Source organism: Diabrotica undecimpunctata, chromosome 5 (genome assembly GCF_040954645.1).
Source record: "Diabrotica undecimpunctata isolate CICGRU chromosome 5, icDiaUnde3, whole genome shotgun sequence".
Taxonomy (NCBI): domain Eukaryota; kingdom Metazoa; phylum Arthropoda; class Insecta; order Coleoptera; family Chrysomelidae; genus Diabrotica; species Diabrotica undecimpunctata.
In genome coordinates, this window is record NC_092807.1 from 104,320,290 (window position 1) to 104,339,121 (window position 18,832).

Consider the following 18,832-nt stretch of genomic DNA (forward strand, 5'->3'; position numbering starts at 1 on the left):
AAAAATCAACAAATCAGGAGCTTAAGAACCAATGTCAGTTTTAGACTGTTTGGGCACAAAATAAGAAACAATTGTTTTTGTTTCTTATTCTGTGGTTTGGGCTTATATTAGTATGTGCATTTTTGTCTTAAGTTTCAAACAAATAATACCTACTGTGTAAAAGTGGCCAATGTCTAGATTGAGTATCAACAGACTTACAGCATTACTTTCGGCCTATGTTTATCTTTAACGAACACTAATTTTTAAAGCAAAAAGGACCAATGTAGACTTCAGCTCCAATACTTGTAAATATTTTATTTCTATACAGGTAGGTTTCTGTGATTTTGGTGAGTGCAATAATAGTAATTTTGTATTACAAAATCAACATGTTTTGTTATAGTATCATGCAGTGGCTCTGAGTATGTATTTTAATACAAAAAGTGATGGAGCAGTTATACCGTGGCAAGAAACTTGTGTAAGTTAGACCAAATGAAAGAAAATAAACAAGCCGGTAAGTTAATACGTTAAATTTATTTTAAAAATTGGTAATATTACAATATTTAGATTTAAAGACAAAATGATAACTAAATAAAAGCTGTATACTCAAAAAATGTACCATGGAGGACAAAAACTTAGTAACTAAGCTGACTGCATGAATATTACCTTATGCTAAGCAATTTCAGCCCTATAAACCTTAAAATTTGAAATCAATTAGTGCAATTTAATAACAATTTCTATTTAAATTTTAGATAATGTGCCGCTGCCTCCAAAGCAAGAGGAGAAAGATGTAATAAGACAACACATTCTTTCATTTCAAAGTCATTACTCTCGAGAGAAAACTGCAAAGAAATATTTGTCTCCCGATCTTTCTATTTCAAAAATTTAAAAGCTATATTGTGAGTATTGCCAAGAAAACAACATAAAACCTAAAAACGAATCACTGTACAGACAAATTTTCGTAGAATAATTTAACTTGTGTTTTAAATAACCGTATAATGATACGTGTACTATTTGCGATAAGCTTTCTTTACTCCTAAATCCATTACAGATGAAAATGAAAGAGCCCACCTTGAAACTAAAAAACTCGAACATCAATAATTAGCAGAGTTTGCTTATGAAGAGAAAAAGAAAAGATAAACGGTCCTGCAAACTTAATCCAAATTTGGTGGTCTTCTTGTCTATATACATACCTAAATAGTATTCCCTCTCATATAAATAAAATCATTATGTATAGCGACTGCTGTCTTGGGCAAAATCGAAATATTTTGCTGTCAGTTATGCTTCTTACCGTTATTGAACATTCCAAACACCAAGGAAGGGAGATTAATATTTATCACAAATTTCTAGTACCCGGACACACCCACATGAAAGCAGACACTATACATGCTGCGATAGAAAAAACTAAAAATTCTACTACTGTAAGGATAGATATTCCTATGAGACTGGACTAACCGTATTCGTCTAATACCCAGAACACCACAAATTTTTCTTCATGAAATGAAGCAAGAAGAATTTCTTTGTTTTAAATCATTATTATCTGGCAAATTTCAGCATGCAAAAACCAATAGTCAAGAACAACCAGTAGTGTGGTCTAAAATAAGGCTTTATTCAAGTGAAAATCTTGGCGTGATGAAATATAAAAACTCCTTTACCGACGATGAGCCTTATAAAAAATTGAGCATATTAAGAACAAGAACTAGAAATTGGTAACAAAGAGTAGTTATCAGAAATTGGTAACAAAACTACTCCTTTGTTACCAATTTCTGATAAACCATTGGGCATATCAGCGAATAAATCACAACATTTGAAAGACATGTTACCTTCCGTTGAGGAGAGTAGTCGTCCGTATTCTTCAGTTTCTCAATACTTTGACTACATCACTAACTGCAACAGATAACTTTATTGCAGGTGAGGAGTATGATCAAGATAATGATGAGATCATGGACAAAAATATCGAATATTTTGGAATTTTCTCATTTTTTTTTTGAAAATAAATTCTGGTCAATCAAGTCGTTTATTGTGAAAAAGAGTTTATTTTAACAATGTTTAATGAACAATTTTAAATTTTTATGCAGAGAAAATTGTAAATTGCGAAAAAAAAAATAATGCTTAATGCTAGGTAAATAAGGTTTTTTTACTCTAAACTTAAATGCTAACTTAAATTGCTTAAACAAGTCTTTTTAATTGAAAGAAGTACATGTTCAACAACGATTATCCCCCCTCTAGCTTTTATTACTGCTTGCATCCTTCTTGGCATGCTTGCAAGTAAATTTTGGACACACCTTTGGGAAATAGTATTCCATTCATCCTTTGCAGTAAGCCGAAGCTGTTGTATTGTATTTGGAACGGGATTTCTTTGTCGTATGCGGCGTTTTCGACTAAATGATGGCCAATCCAATCTTTGAATTTGGATCTCATCAAGATAATTACTTACTATGGCAGCCGCATGTGGTCGAGCATTATCGTGCATTAACATGAATTTGTCATATCCAATGTAACCAACATATGGCAAAACCTGATCTTGCAGGCTATTTTGAACGTAAGTGTCACCAGCCATTCGTCCAATCACTTCCACAAATGCGGTGCGTCCCTCCCAACTAATACCTCCCCAAAGCATTATGCCACCACCTCCAAAACTAACGGTCCGGGTAAGATTGCAGGTGGCGAATCGTTCTCCAACTCTTCTGTAGACGTGGTTTCGACCATCTGGCTTATATAATATGATTCTGGTCTCATCAGTGAAAAGAACATTTTTTAAGTTGTCGATATTCCAATGAATATGTCTTCTAGCAAATTCTAAAGGACTAGCTTTATGATTTTGGAAAAGACGTGGAACTTTTGCAGGACGTCTGGGCTTTAAGTCTGCTTTTTTAATCTTCGGTCTAACTGTTTTGGAGCTCACATTAACTTGTCTGACATTTAGTAGCTCATTTCTGAGGTACATCGGTGTCAATGAGCGATTTCTTGTAGAATTAAGAACCAAAAAATGGTCATCAATTGCGGTTGTGCACCTTGGACGTCCTTGACCAGGCCTTCATAAAAAATTGGCCTGTCTCATGGTACCTTTTTAAAATATTCGAAATTGTTGATTGACTTCTCCTGAGACGCCACGCGATATTTTTGAAGTTATACTTCTATACGCGCGCTCCACGTTGGAAATTTGTATGGGAGTGAATCTGTGAAACCATTACATATGTAAGATAATGAGTAAGAGAGAGACAGAAGATATATTTTCGTCTATATTCTTTGCTATTACTTTAGGAAAGTATTTTTACTGTCTACCATTTGACTACTATTTGTATTCATAACAACAGCAATGAAGTGAAAACAGCCACCTTACTCGCCAACACCGTAGTGGATAGATATTACAAAATTTAAAATGTAGAAAAATAGAATAATTAAATGATTAAAACTTTCGAAAGAAAAAATATACCGAAAAGTGGCTAAAAAATTTATGGATATTTCACTAGAGTACGCTACTGCCACTGCGTCCTCTGGTGACTGGCGGTGTATTGTATGTTGCCTGCAGTGGGTTGTGTTTTGTTTTGTGTGTGTTGTTGTACTTTATTGTTATCAATAGGGTTTAAATAATCAAAATTAAGGATCCAAACACCTGCGGTTGTAATAAATATAAATTACTATGTGGAGTTCTAAATGAGCATAGATCTGATTTATAAATTTTTCGTCTATTCTGGCATATGAATAAGTTCAATGAAACATTGATTTTGTCAAGAGTCGAAGTTCTGAGTTAGTGTATTCACCCAGAAGATAATTACCGCAAATATTATTTAATGCATTCAATAAATATTTGATAATAGGTAAGACCCTTAAATCAGTTTACTAATGTCTTTTTTAATACATCTTAAATTATTACTCAGAAAACTACATTTTTGTTAGTAAAATAATCATATTGTTAGTAATGTTAATTTATTTTAATTATGTAAGAAAGGGTCACGTCTTTATGATAATAATGGATTAACGCGATAATTCAGAGGTTTTGTACTGAGTTTAGCAGATTTCTTAATTATTAATATAATTACTTTTTTAACAAGCTAACCTGTTACTTTTTATTTACCTGGTTAGTTTATATAGATAAAACATTGAATTATTTTGTACTGTAAGTATATAAATATAAAACTAAAGATCTGCGTGTGGGTAATAAACAAAAAATAGTAATTGTTTTTAATAATCGATATTAATTTTTTTGTAAATTTTTAAATGGAAGTTTTCCTGTAATAGGACTGCAATTTTGGTTTTCTTGTCACAATTTCTATTGAATCATTGTAAACACGAGCTTTGTTCAAAAGAAAAGATGGCATAATATATATTTTATTACCTTTGAAGTTTTCCCTTTATCAAATGTACCCTCAAATTATAATACACTTGTGAATCATTTTTTTTTTGGTCCCTGTAGCACTTTTTGGTAAAGCTTTGAGCACTTCTAGTGATCATTATCTCTCTCATTGTGGTAAACCTCCATCTTTCATTTAGGGAACAGGAAAAGTCACAAGTGACAGTCTATCAGATATAGTGGCTGAAACATAATTATTAAGGTGATGTTTTCAATTTCACAGCTCTGGATCAATCCTTGTGACTGTTCTTTTTGGTAAAATTGAGCGTTGACTGTTTGGGTATTCTACATAATAATTTTCTTCACTTATTTAACATTTTCATGTGCTGTTGACATTCTGGAGCCTCCTCACTAACATCTTTGCTTCCTCTAAGAAGCTTTTACCACTTACATGCATTTTTGCATTTTGTATTTTTGTTTCAGGACCAAATCAAGCTATTTATATTAAAGAAGTTATTGAAAACAAAATGGATTTAATGCAGTAAAAAGCACTCAAAATGAACAACTACATGCAACGACTGGGATGGACAGCATGGAGGAAAAAAACTACAATACTAGTAGCAGTGGGTTTCCTTTCATTGATTATTTTCGGTTTACAATTTTCGAACTTGGAAGAAAAAAGCCCCAGTCTCAACAATCTCTTACAAGAAGACAAAGACGACGAAATGGTAGCAGCAGCTGTGGCGAAAAGTATAAAAAATGTTAGATTCATCGAAGCTAATAGAAATAGAATACCAGTTACAGAAATAGATGCTGAAATAATTCAATCTAATAAGAATGATGTTAGACGAGATGTCAAGTCCGAAAAACAGTTTGAGAAGATGCAAATGGAGCAACAGTTAGGGGTGCCGTTTGTTAATATCGATCCAAAAAATCCATATATACCTAAGAATAGACTAGTACATTTGGATTTGAAGGGGGCACCACCGCTTATAGTGTATTTAAAAAAGTTTTTTCCATTGATAAAGTCTATGGGGGCAACAGGGATATTATTAGGTAAGTCTTCTTCGTTTTGTTCTTTGGAAGATAAATTTATTTTTATTTAGTTTATTAATTAATAGTAAGGATAGTCAAGATAGCCGGTGACGAAGAGGCAAGATCAAAGGATAAGGGCTTTAATTTTCTGATTAATTAGAAATGTTGTACCAAAAAAGTGCAAAATTGTGATATTTAAGTGGTGCTAAAAACAATTTTTCACTAGTGAATATAAATCTTAAATCTTTCTTTAATGATAACAGTAAATAAATTTTAAGAAAATAAAATGTGAGAAATTTTATTACATTGGCACACCACCACTGTCAGTTACTGTAATTTTCCTGTGTGTCGTTTTACAAATGCTCATACCTTTTTTGTTATTATAACAGAATACGAAGACATGTTCCCGTTTTCTGGAACACTCAAAAACATCTCTGCCAAAAATGCTTACACTGTTGAAAACATTAAAGAAATTTTGAGTCTTGCTGAAAGTTCACAGTTGGAAGTTATTCCTTTGATACAGACCTTCGGCCATGTTGAATTTGCTTTAAAACACGCTGAGTTTGCTTATCTTCGAGAAGTTAATGGAAGTCCTCAAGCTTTGTGTCCGAGCAGGAAGAGTTCGTTGAACTTCATTGCAGAGTTAGTCAATCAAGTAAGTACGACTTTTCAAAAACAGATAAAATAAGTGTCAGTCTCTCTATTTTTCGAAAATTACTAGTTTTTTGTCATTTGTAGATTATAATGCCTGGGGAAAAATGCAATATTAAATTTGGAAACAAGTGCAGGTTTCGTTTCAATGTTAAGTTGTTAAGGGAGAGTAATAAAACATCTTTATTTGACGAAGTCAACGTTTATTCTGATTTGTACATCGATCACTCACTCTTGCTTACGCAGCATTGAATAATCCTGACACTTTACATTTAGAACTATAAAACAATATAAACAATAGTAGATATTTATATAAAGCACAATCTTGTACAGCTGGTTCCTAACAAAACTGATGACACTTAGTTTGATCATTTTGAGCAGTGTATTTGATTGGTCTGACATTATATTATATTTATTATGACAGACAAATAATAAAATAAACAAACAAACAACAAACAACTGATTACATATCGCTCTTGCTCCTGTAAAAGGAGATAAGTCGGAAAATAAGGTTTTTCAGATATGAGCCGCTGAAATATTGCAGAATATTATGACCATTTTAATAAGCGTTTTCCATTGTAATAAAGCATTACAGTTTCTATTGTAAATGATTTTTATTCTAATAAACTACAAAAACAATGTTAAACCCAACATGTAACTCTTACTTAACAAAACAAAAGTAAGTTATCTCAATTAACACAAAATGAAAAATACAGTTATATCTGTTTACACATCGTCTTGAGTATAATCATCTTCAATATCTGGAAGCACTTCATTTACATTTGTTTGCGTCGATAGGCTTTCATAAAACGGATGAAAAACGTCACTAATATAAGGCAGCAATTCAATTAAATTTTTTTTCTTTTCTTCAGTAATGGGATTTGGAAACCTACATTTTTTTAAACGTTCTGTAGAACAAGTATTTTGCCTGCGTCTTAAATAGTTCATATAGCTGAACGGTTCGTTTTCGTCGAGGGTTGTTTTATACGCAAATCTGCCATATTCCTTTTCATACCTTAACCACTTCACGTTTTGCCATAAAAATCGATTTCTCTTCTTCAAGTGCCATCTCCGCGGCGGAGGTCGGCAATCATCATAGCTATTCTGACTTTTGAGACGGCTGCTCTGAAAAGTTCATTTGATGTACATCCGTACCAATCTCAGGTTGCGCAGCCATGACATTCTACGCCTCCCTATGCTTCTCTTTCCTTGGATCTTTCCTGCATAATCAGTTGGAGCAAGGTGTATTTCTCTCCACGTGTAATATGTCCGAGATATTCTGCCATAAAAATCGATTTCTAGATTCGTCTAATTTTTTAGTTTGTAATTTCTCCTTCAAAAATGCTGCAGAGTCATAGAAATCGTCTATACTCATAATCTCACATAATCTCACCAGCTGAACCCAATCACGTGGATGTTCAATTTTGTGTTAAAATTTCTTCTTTTTTTTCTCAATTATGGAGTGATCTGTGTCACATTCCATATGAGTATGTCTTGGGGTCAAGAATTTATGATCTATGCATTTTAAATGAGATTGATTCATTAATATTAAAAACATAGCCACTAAATGGGAATTTTTGTTCTGACTCCCACAAGTATCTGAGTAAATCGTAACGTATTTTATTGCAAGCGGTAAAGATTGAAGTTCTTTATAGAGACATGAAGCAACTTGTAACAAATTGCTTGTTTGTTATTACATTGATGCAAGGTCAAATATTATGTCCAAAGTTGCCGCTTGTAAAAAGCAATAGACGTCGTTATATCTGGGGTTGGCAGGCATTGCTGTAAATCAAACGAATAGACTATTTTGGAATCATCTTTGGCAGCTTCTTCCTTATCCTTGCGTTTAGCGGCGTAAGAATTTTCAGCTTCTTCCATGTGTTTGTTTAATGTTTTTCTTAAGTCTTCTTTAGCTTCTGCACTATGTTCATTTTGAATTAGGGCCTTGTATTTATCGCATGTTTGACACGTATCCTTTTTAAACTTTTTAATAGAAATATTCATAGTATGGAACACAGATTCGTATACCTTACGGCCGACAGAATTTCGTGGTGATATCCATTTTTTATATTCTTCGTATAGTCTAGTGACTGTATAAAATTAAGGCAAAAATAGTTTGTCGCTTTTTTGTCGACAGTAGTGGCTTACGTAGTTCGGTCTGGAAGACCAAAGAAACTATGAAATTGAAGACCCTGGTGCAAGAAGGGGATAAGTACCAAATTCTGCAAAAGCGAGATAGGTGCTTATTTAGGTTGAAAAAGTAACTGTTTTTGCCTGGCGCAAGTATAGGATATGTACAGGTAATAGATACTGAAATTATAAGAGCAAACTACTTATCCCCTGGTATGGTCTGGTGCAAGAACGGTATAAAAAATGTGTAACTTATCCCGTTCTTGCACCAAATTTTAAATTAATTTTTATATGTGTGTTATTCCGTCCCACTATTGCACCGGTGGCTTGCCGCGATTGGGTGAAAGTACCGGTATCTGCCCGAGCCACGAACGCGATTTAAGTCACGTAGTCACCGACAAACTGTTGGAGAGTTAACATAGTGCGAGAGGTACGGTTTGGTAAAATATCGAGGATTTTTTTATTATTACTAGATCATAGGATATTATTATGAGTTCAAATAGTGAGGATGAACCATTTCAAAGTTCAGGCAGCGAGTTTCTGCCTTCGAATGATTCTGGTGCATCTGAAAATAGTTTATATGAGGAAAAGGAGTCCGCTGATAAAGAGGCTGCAAATAATAAACATGGACGAAAGAAAACAAGACATCCCAAGAGCTGGAAAAGAAATGTGCAGAAAATAAAAAGAGCTAGAGGTGAAGCTTATAAATCTACGACAACGGGAAAAGTGGTACCAAAAAGGAAACAAGGCGATGATTGCAAATGTAGTAAGAAATGCATAGAAAAACTTTCAGAAACCGAAAAGCAGGAAATAATATCGGTTTTTAATACTCTTTCAAGTCAAGAAAAACAAGACTCTTATTTGTCAAGTTTGATACAGGTTTCGCAGATTACTCGACGGCGCAAAATTGAAGGAGATCCAAAATTAATAAGGAACTATACCTATAAGTATAAGGTAATATTTTTTTAATATTCTTAATTTTATTTTGTGTATTGTCAGCGGTGATAGCCTAGTCCCATTTAAAATACATTGTTACTTCACGCACACTTTAAACACTTCACGCACTGCTATCTATAATGACAGTTTTCACAAACTAAAAACTTATACATAATATGACAGAGTAGATAAAAAATTTGTGTATCTGCAAACTTTTAAAAATGCTCTGACATTTTTGTGTTGAGTATTTTTGAAGTTTTTAAGGTAAAAATTTTTTTTCAGTTACGAAAAGGTGCTTTTGAGTTAAATGTTTGCAAGATGGCATTGTGCCTTCTTCGTGGTATAGGAAAAAGACGTCTGGAGCGCATCGCAACCCACTTGTCTACAAACATTACACCTGTTCAGGATAAAAGAGGTCGTCATTCAAGTAGGCCTAATTTAATTCCCGAAGATTTAAGAGAGCAAGTACGCGATCACATCAACAGCTTTCCAAAACGCATTTCCCATTATACTCGAAACAAAAACGATAAATATTATTTGTCAAGTGATTTAAATATTTCAATTATGTATGATTTATATTTGAAAAAGTATGAACCTGATATACATCAATTAAAACAAGACCATCTTCCATACAAACCAAAAATATCGTATGATTTTTACGGGCGATACTTTCGTGAGAACTTTAATATTAGTTTTGGTGCTGCACGGAAGGACACTTGCAAAAAATGTGATATTTTAAACAATAAAATGCAGAGTGCTGATTCAGAAGAAGAAAAGAAATCATTCGAATTACAAAAGAATGTACATCTTCGAAAATCTGAAGTGTTCTACAAAGAGCTAAAAGAGAAGTCAAAAGAAGCACAAGAAAATGATGACATTGAAGTTTTGTGCTTCGATTTCCAACAAAACATGCCCCTTCCGAAAGTACCTTCAGGAGATGCCTTTTATTTGAGGCAGTTATGGGTACATAACTTCTGTATACATTCTGCAAAAAACAAGACTGGACATTTCTTTATGTATGATGAAAGTATTGCTAAAAAAGGATCAAATGATGTGTTAAGCTTTTTACATTACTATTTTAAAAATATTTTAAATCCAAATGTCAAAACATTATATTTATTTAGCGATAACTGTTGCGCGCAAAATAAAAATAATACTTTGGTTAGGTTTTTAGTTGCATTATGTCAGGAGGGAAAATTTGATACCATAATCCATCGTTTTCCTGAGCCGGGACATAGCTTCCTTCCCTGCGATCGCTACTTCGGAATAATTGAAAAAAAGAAGAAATGCATTGAGAGGATTTTCTTACCACAGGAGTATATGAATATAGTTAAATCATCATCAAAAAACTTTTTTGTTGTTCCTGTAACTCAGGACATAATCTATAACTATGTCGAAAGTTTAAAAGATTATTTTCTTCCGGTGCCGAAATCTGTCTGTAAAGGAAAGTTTACTATTTCTACACATCGTGTATTTAAATACACAAAAAACTTAAATGGCGTTGAAGTTAGTCAGACTGCTAGTGCCCCTTTCTTTACACATTTTACCATACTTAAAAATAACTCAAAACCAAATTTAACTTTAATGTCAAAATGTTACGAAAATGCTTTGCGTATTAAGCATGCAAAATATCAAAATGTTATGTTGTTAGCTAATGAATATGTCGGAAAGAACGAAATGTATTTTTATCAATCTCTTACATCAGACAAAGATACATTAGAAGAGATAGACGTTGATTCAGATATCACGGATACACATAGCTCAGTCGATGATGAGTCTGATTAATTAATTTTATTTTATTAAAACGTTTATAATGGATACCTGTTTGTATAAGAAATAGACTTTCTGTTAAAATTTGCGTTACTTTATTTTATATTCATTTTTATTAATAAGTAGTTCACATTTAATAATAAAGAATTTCTTCTGAAAATGAATTTTAATGTAACTTATCCCCTTTTTGCACCTGCTGTAAACTACAGTACAAAAAAGGCTTAAACTTATCCTATTATTGCACCAAATTTTTGTTTCCTTAATAGCATTGTTGTTTGGCTGTAGAATGGCGGCAAAATCATATTTATCTGTTGTATTAGTTCGGCCCTACTTCATGAACAACATAAATTTTAAATTAAAAAATAAAACTTTATTTGCTTCTCCTGTAAAATTTACATATTGTTACTTATCCCCTTCTTGCATCAGGGTCTTCAATTGTCTTCTTCAGAGAGCTCTTCCTAAACCTGTTGTATACCATGCCACAGCTCTTCAGCATTGTGAGGTATAAAATTACGCCGATACAACCGTTTTATAATAACCCCTCACACATTCTCGATTGGGTTTAAATCTGGACGTTAGCTGGGCCATGGTAAGGTTTCGATGTTGTTATTCTGGAGCCACTGGTTTATTATATTTGCAGTGTGAACAGATTCCATGGGTATAAAGAGTTACTAATGTTGAAGTACTTCGTCGCATGTGTAAACAAAAAGAATTACTAAGAATAATCAAAGAGAGGAAAATGCAATACTTGGGTTATGTGCTGAGAGGCGAAAGATATGAATTACTTCAAGTTATACTGGAAGGAAAAGTACAGTGCAAAAGATCAGTAGGAAGACGCCAGAACTCGTGGCTGAAAGACCTGAGGAGATGGTTCGACCGCTCATCCGCAGAGATCTTTCGCGCAGCAGTTTCCAAAACTACAATTGCCATTTGGATCGCCAACCTTCGAAAGGAGACGGCGCAATGAGAAGAAGAGTGTGAACAGGACAATTATCTTGTTGGACGATAAAATTTGTTTCTGGATACAACTGTTCTACACTGGGAAACATAATGTTTTCTAGAATATTCAGATAAGTCTGCCCAACAAACCTGCAATCAATACGCCATACCATTCCCATTCCTCTAGATGAAATCCATCCCCATACATTGGCGCTAAAATGACCAGCTGTTCGATATCTATCAACATATAGACATAGAGGATTAAATATATTATTATCTGGTCTATACACCGCAATTTTTCCCTTTTTAGAAGATTGAAAACTTTTCTCATCTGTAAATATGGCCCTGTCCCAAAAATCTTGATGTTGTAACTAACTGATGGTTTATTTTGCCCTTTTTAGAAGATTGAAAAATTTTCTCATCTGTAAATATGACCATGTCCCATAAATTTTGATGTTGTAACTGATGGTTTAAAGCAAATATAGCAAATATAAGTCTTGATTAGAATATTCTACTCAGGGTCACTAGATGGAAAACTAGAGCTTGGAGTTGGTGTGATAATAACGAGAAAAATTAGTAGATGTATTTTAAATTTTGTCCCAGTGTCCAAAAGAGTAATACTACTGCAAATAAGAGCCAATCCAGTGAATGTAAACATAATACAAATATACGCTCCCACTGCAGATAAAGACGACGAGCAAGTAGAAACTCTCTACCAAAGCATAGAGGATATATTAGAACGAATACCTAAACACGAAGTCAGCATCATAATGGGGGATTTCAATGCAAAACTTGGGGCCGAACGGAAAACGTCTCTAATCGGACCTTTTGGGTTAGGACAAAGAAACGAAAGAGGTGACAGACTAGAAATATTCGCAGAAGATATCAAGCTAGTGGTTCTAAACACATTTTATAAACTACCACCGAGGAGACTGTATACATGGAAGGCACCAGCAGATAAACCCCATAACGTAATTAGAAACCAGATAGATTATATATTGGTAAATAGAAGATTCAGAAACAGTTTTAAATCTGTCAAAACATATCCAGGAGCGGACATTGAATCTGACCACATACCTTTAGTGGGAGTCATGGATGTGAGACTGAAGACAATAAAGAAAAAGTCTAGACCTAACTACGACATGACAGCCCTGCAACATCCGGAAGTTAAAAAGCAAGTGGGGGAATATATTAACAACCAAGTTAAACAACTAAAAGAAGAAAATAACATCCAACGAGAAATCAATCAATTCGAAGAAATAATTAAGAAAACTAAACAAGATCTGCTAAAACCAAACAAAGAAACAAAGAAGAAATCTTGGATGACTCCAGAAATCCTTCACTTAATGGAACGCAGAAGGTTAATTAAAGGAAATAAAGATGAATATAAAAAAATGCAGGCTTACATCAGAAGAAAAATAAGAGAAGCTAAAGAAAAAGAAGCTGTAGAGAAATGTAAAGAAATCGAAAGACTACAAGCCAAGCATGACAATTTTAATGTACACAAAAAGGTAAAAGAAATAACGGGTACTTTTAAAAAGCGAACACAAATGAAACTCATAGACACCAATGGAAAATTAATCATTGACACCCAAGAGATGAAAGACAAATGGAGAATATATTTGGAGACACTTTTTCAAGATCAAAGAACGGATTATAGGCATCCATTTTCAGAGAGGATGACGGGCCCGGACATACTTAAATCCGAGGTAGAAGAAGCAATAAAACGGATGAAAAGCAGGAAAGCTGTAGGGCCTGATAATATCGAAGCTGAATTTTTAAAACTTTTGGAGGAAGAAGGAATAAATTGGATCACGGCTGTCTTTAATAAAATATACAATACAGGAATCATCCCTGATAAATGGCTAGAATCAGAATTCATAGCGATACCTAAAAAACAGGGGGCTAAAAAGTGCGAAGAATATCGAACAATCAGCCTAATGAGCCACATGTTGAAACTGTTTCTTAGAGTCATCCATGGAAGAATTTATAAGAAGTGAGAGGAACAAATATCGGACAGACAGTTCGGCTTCATTAACGCAGTGGGTACCAGAGAGGTACTTTTCGGAGTACAGGTACTGATTCAAAGATGCAGGGACGTTAACTGCGACGTATACGCGTGCTTGATCGACTATGAAAAGGCATTTGAAAGAGTTCAACATCAAAAGATGATAAACATTTTAAAAGAATCAGACCTGGATGACAAAGACCTCTGAATAATTTCAGAACTATACTGGAATCAGACCGCATACATGAAAATTAACGGAGAAGAAACATAAAAATAACATAAAAATACTACGTGGAGTCAGACAGGGATGTAACCTATCGCCGTTGATGTTTAATATGTGCTCAGAGAAAATTTTTAACGAGGCTCTTTACGGAATAGACGAAGGCATCCTTCTAAATGGTGAAAGAGTAAACAATGTTAGATATGCCGACGACACCATGGTGATAGCAGATAGTTTAGAGGGACTTCAGAGGCTAATGGACAGAATAAACGAGTACAGTCAACAGTACGGACTAAACATTAATACCCACAAAACGAAACAAATGATTATCAGCAAGGAGAATATAAATGGGGCTCATCTATACATTAATGGGACGCAGATAGAGCGAGTAAAACAGTATTGCTACCTGGGAACTATTATAAACGAACAGTGGAGCAATGTACAGAAAATAAAGTGCCGCATAGGAAAGGCAAGAACGGTCTTTAACAAAATGAGCGCCAACTTCAGATGTCACAACATATCCCTAGATACAAAAATGAGACATTTGAGATGCTATGTTTTCTCTGTGTTGTTGTACGGGGCGGAGGCATGGACGCTTACAGACACCACTATTAAAAAACTTGAAGCATTTGAGATGTGGCTTTATAGAAGAATGCTGAGAATATCATGGACAGCAAGGATCACGAACAAGGAAGTTCTAGAAAAAAATGAAGAAGGAACCAGAGATTGTGTTTACGATCAAACGCATAAAATTGCAATATCTGGGACACGTTATGAGAAATCAGCACCGTTACTCCCTGCTGCAGTCTATATTGCAAGGTAAAGTCAAAGGTAAGCGAGGACCCGGTAGAAGGAGAATATCATGGCTGCGGCATTTAAGAACATGGTTTAAGAAAACCTCAACGGAGCTGTTTCGAGCCGCAGCGAGCAAGATCATGATTGCCAATATGATTTCCAACATCCGAAACGGATAGGAACCAGAAGAAGAAGAAGAAAGTCTTGATTGCTTCCGTTGTGCTGTAAGAGCTGGTTCTTTGTGCTGCAGTTCGGTACCTAAGACGTGATGCTTTAATTCTGCGCCAAGTTGTTGTCTTTCTTCCCGGAAACTGTGACATAATTGTTGCAGTTTTCGCATCTTCAAAAGGATTCTCTTCTAATCTCTCCAAAAACGTACGATCTTCATCAGCGGTAGATATTTTTGGTCTTCCAGAACCTTGCTTTCTTTCGAGAGTTTCTTGTTTTATTAATAAAACAGTCTCTCCATCTTTTATTAATATTAAAAACTGTTGTTCTACTTATGTTAAAATGGTTCGCTACGATAGACAGTGACCAACCAGCTTCTAATTTTGTTACAATTCTTGCTTTTGGTTCTTGCCTAACATGTGGAGCCATTTTTTGAGGTTGAACAGATTAAGTTATCTGACAAATTTTAAGATTTGACAGTGACAGTATGTAAATAATAAGTATTTATCCTTCAAAATAAACTGCTCAATTTTCTACAAAATACGCTTTAGGAGTCGCATCAGTTTTTTTAGGAACCAGCTGTACATGCAAATGTCTAATCAAATCTCATTTTTTTACTATTAAGGTCATGGCTCTGCACCCTTCAGTCAAATATTTACACATAGGGTGTGACGAAGTGTTTCAAATGGGAGAATGCGATCTCTGCCGACTCGAAATTCACGAAAATCTCTTCCTTAAACATATAAAGAACATCGTGGACATAGTTCGACTTAATTATCCCAAACTGAAAATCATCATTTGGGACGATATGTTGCGCCATATATCGCAGCAGTCCATGTTTGATGCCAAGCTCGGCGACCTCGTCGAACCAATGGTCTGGGTTTACGCAGAAGATATTTATAGGTGAGTACAACTTTGAAAGATATCAAAATAGAGTGAATTTGCATTGTAAACCCCCTTTTTCTATTTTGTTTATAGTATACAAAGTTACTGTTTCCCGTTATAGCAGTAACACACTTATTTGGAGCTACGATTTTCAAAAAATTGACTGTTTTATATTTTTTTTTATTGTAAAGAACCTTTCCTACTTTGTTCTATACTTTCTTTTATACTTGTTCTTTTGCTATCGTGGTAACCACCAAATATCGACTTTTACCTTTTTGACTTTTGATTTTTCGACTTTGTGACATTTGTTTTCTTTTTATTGACTTTAAAATCTGTTGTAACAAGTTACATATATTGTGTTACCGAGTTTTTATACGTTATAACAGGCTAATAAAATTAATCGTTGAGTTTTTTGTAGCGTAAGTGCCTTTTATGTACTTTATTCTTCAGTTTACTTAGTGCATGTTATTCTTTCTGTTATCGTAATCTATATTATCAAATTTTTGATCCTTTAATGTTTGGCAATTTGGTTGACCTTTTAATTTGTAGGATACAAATATTATCGTATAAAAATTTCAGGTTTGTCCAGCCCACGGTTTGGGAAAAGTATGCGGCCGTATTTCCAACGGCTTGGACGGCTTCCGCGTTCAAGGGAGCGTTCGGAGAAACTTTGTATGTGCCCAATGCTCGAAGACATCTGGAAAACAGTCTCAGATGGTTGGACACAATGGCTGCGCAATCGCCATCGTTTAAAGAAGGCCTTGCCGGTATGGTCATCACAGGATGGCAAAGATACGATCATTTTGCTGTGCTGTGCGAATTGTTGCCCGCTTCTTTACCGTCGCTGGCTTTGAATTTGTTAGCTGTGACTGCCGGTTACTTCAATTTGTCGCTAAGAGATAAGTTTTTAAAGGCGTTGCATTGTCCGGAACCGAGTATTGATAATTCGCCGTTTATTATGTTGGAGTCAGATCCGTTTTTGTGGGAGAAAGTTAGCAGGTAAGTCATTACTTTTTCAATAAAAAAGTTTTTAAACTACCATTAAGATTGTTATTTTTATGAAAAACCTGTTTTTCTTTGGTGTCCATATATTTTTTGCATTATTGGCTAAAGTATAATACATTCGCCATCTGACAAATCGTTTAAATTATCAATTTTTCACCTTATGGGTTTTCGCACTTTGATCTCCTTTATGCTGAAGAATAATCCTGATCATTTTCTTTATTAATTTGATTGGATTGACGATTTCTTTCCCCAAAATAAACCAATGAATCGTCTATAGATCTAAACAAGCTTATGAAACGTTTAAATATTGATTGCTTTAAAATTTTTGTCTCCAGTTTGTCCATAAAGATTTCTGACAAGAGTGGACTTTTACAATATTCCGCAAAAAAGCGAGAACTCCTATTTTTTATTAAAATTTCTACTGGATGATAATATAATCTTCGTTAAATTACTTAACTTCTATTGTGTTTCTAATGGTATTCTTCGGAGTGAATTTTGTTTTTCAACTTTAAATTATAGTGACAGGTTAGGTACTATACGATCAAATAGCTGTGCGTAATGTTTTTAAAGTCATCTTTTATATTTTTTAGGTGTACCTTCCCTGGAAGTCCAGTATTTCGACTGACAAATCGGTTCCACAACCTCGAACTCGAAGCCAAAGAATTTCTAGACGTCACCACAAAACAAAAAGGTTGGATGACCGCCTACAACATCCCGCCACAATTACAGTCTAGCTCTAAGAGTCGAAGAGCTCACGATAGATCTTCCAAGACTATATCACGGAATGATTTCTTTGGCCAGAGCCACCGTGGACGCCATGGACGAGATTTTTCGACAAACTATACCATAACCGAATGGATTGAGCAAAAGATATATCCGTATATACTCGAGTTCGAGAAGATACAGAACGATAGTGTCGTTCTCAAAAGCGTCAATCATTGGCCTTCGCGGCCGTTACCTATCTCTAAAGAAATGCAGAAGTTAGTTCTTAATATCGGCTTGCACTAGCCGTCATTTTTTTAAGCAACATTGGTTTTAGCGGTTTAGCGAATTCTCTCGGAGAAAATTCAGTATTAAATTCCAAATTAGTGGGCAAATATTAATTTCCACGAACTGATAGACAAGTAGATGTAGTCAATAGTGAAATAAGAGAAGGATTGGGAATCAATAGTGAAATTAGAGAGAGTCATATAGTCAATAGTGAAAAAGAGTAAGTTGACAGTGAAATTTGTGTGAAAGATGGAAGAAATTGGCATAAGAACAGATTATGATCAAAGAGCGTTAACTGTGAAATACTTAAGTCAGGTTTAATAGTGAAAGAGGGATAGAGAGTAAAATAGTGAAACTGGAATGGAGAAAGTATTAATAAAATAGCATAAATAAGGAAAGAGAATGCATACCGAAATTAGAGTGGAGGGAGGTAATTGTGAAATAAGGAAAATCATCTATAGCTAGATATGAAGAAGTCAAGTTTAACAAAGATAGAAACCTCCAGTAATGGAGATAGGGACAGTTAATAGTGAAATAAACGGTGCAGGAGTACAGTTACGAGACGAGAGAATCAGTAATGAAAAAACGAGAATCATTTAGGAAATACTGAAATACTTGAGTTAGAGTCAACAGTAAAATATGGGAGAGAGAAAGAGTCACGAGAAAAATAAGAGATAATCGATGGTGAAATAAGAGAGTAACAGGGAAATAAAAGAGAGTCAATAATAAAATACAAGAGAAATAAAGTTAATAGTAAAATAAGAAAAAGTGTGTCAGCAGTGACATAAAAGCGAAAGAGTTAATAGTGAAATAAGAGAGAGACAGTGAATATTGAAATCAGAGTGAAAGAGAGAGAGAGACTCAATAGTGAAATAAGGGAGAAGATTAATAGTCAAATAAGGTAGAGGATTAATAGTCAAATAAGGGCGAGAGAATAGTGAAATATAAGAGACATGGAGAGTTAGTAATAAAATAGGAAACAGTGTGACAAAACAAAGGGAAATAATTAATAATGAAATAATAGAGAGAG

The 18,832-nt window shown here is 34.3% G+C and overlaps 1 protein-coding gene across 1 annotated transcript; it reads left to right on the plus strand.

Annotated features, from left to right (window-relative positions):
- The first annotated feature begins 3,503 nt into the window (after positions 1-3,503).
- Positions 3,504-18,332, plus strand: LOC140441600 (hexosaminidase D-like). The gene is given in 8 exon segments (XM_072532439.1): positions 3,504-3,797; positions 4,754-5,326; positions 5,695-5,960; positions 15,548-15,825; positions 16,387-16,806; positions 17,403-17,526; positions 17,528-17,644; positions 17,647-18,332. Coding segments are annotated over 7 exon segments (1,878 nt in total). The 5' UTR covers positions 3,504-3,797; positions 4,754-4,827; the 3' UTR covers positions 17,821-18,332.
- The last annotated feature ends 500 nt before the right edge of the window (positions 18,333-18,832 follow it).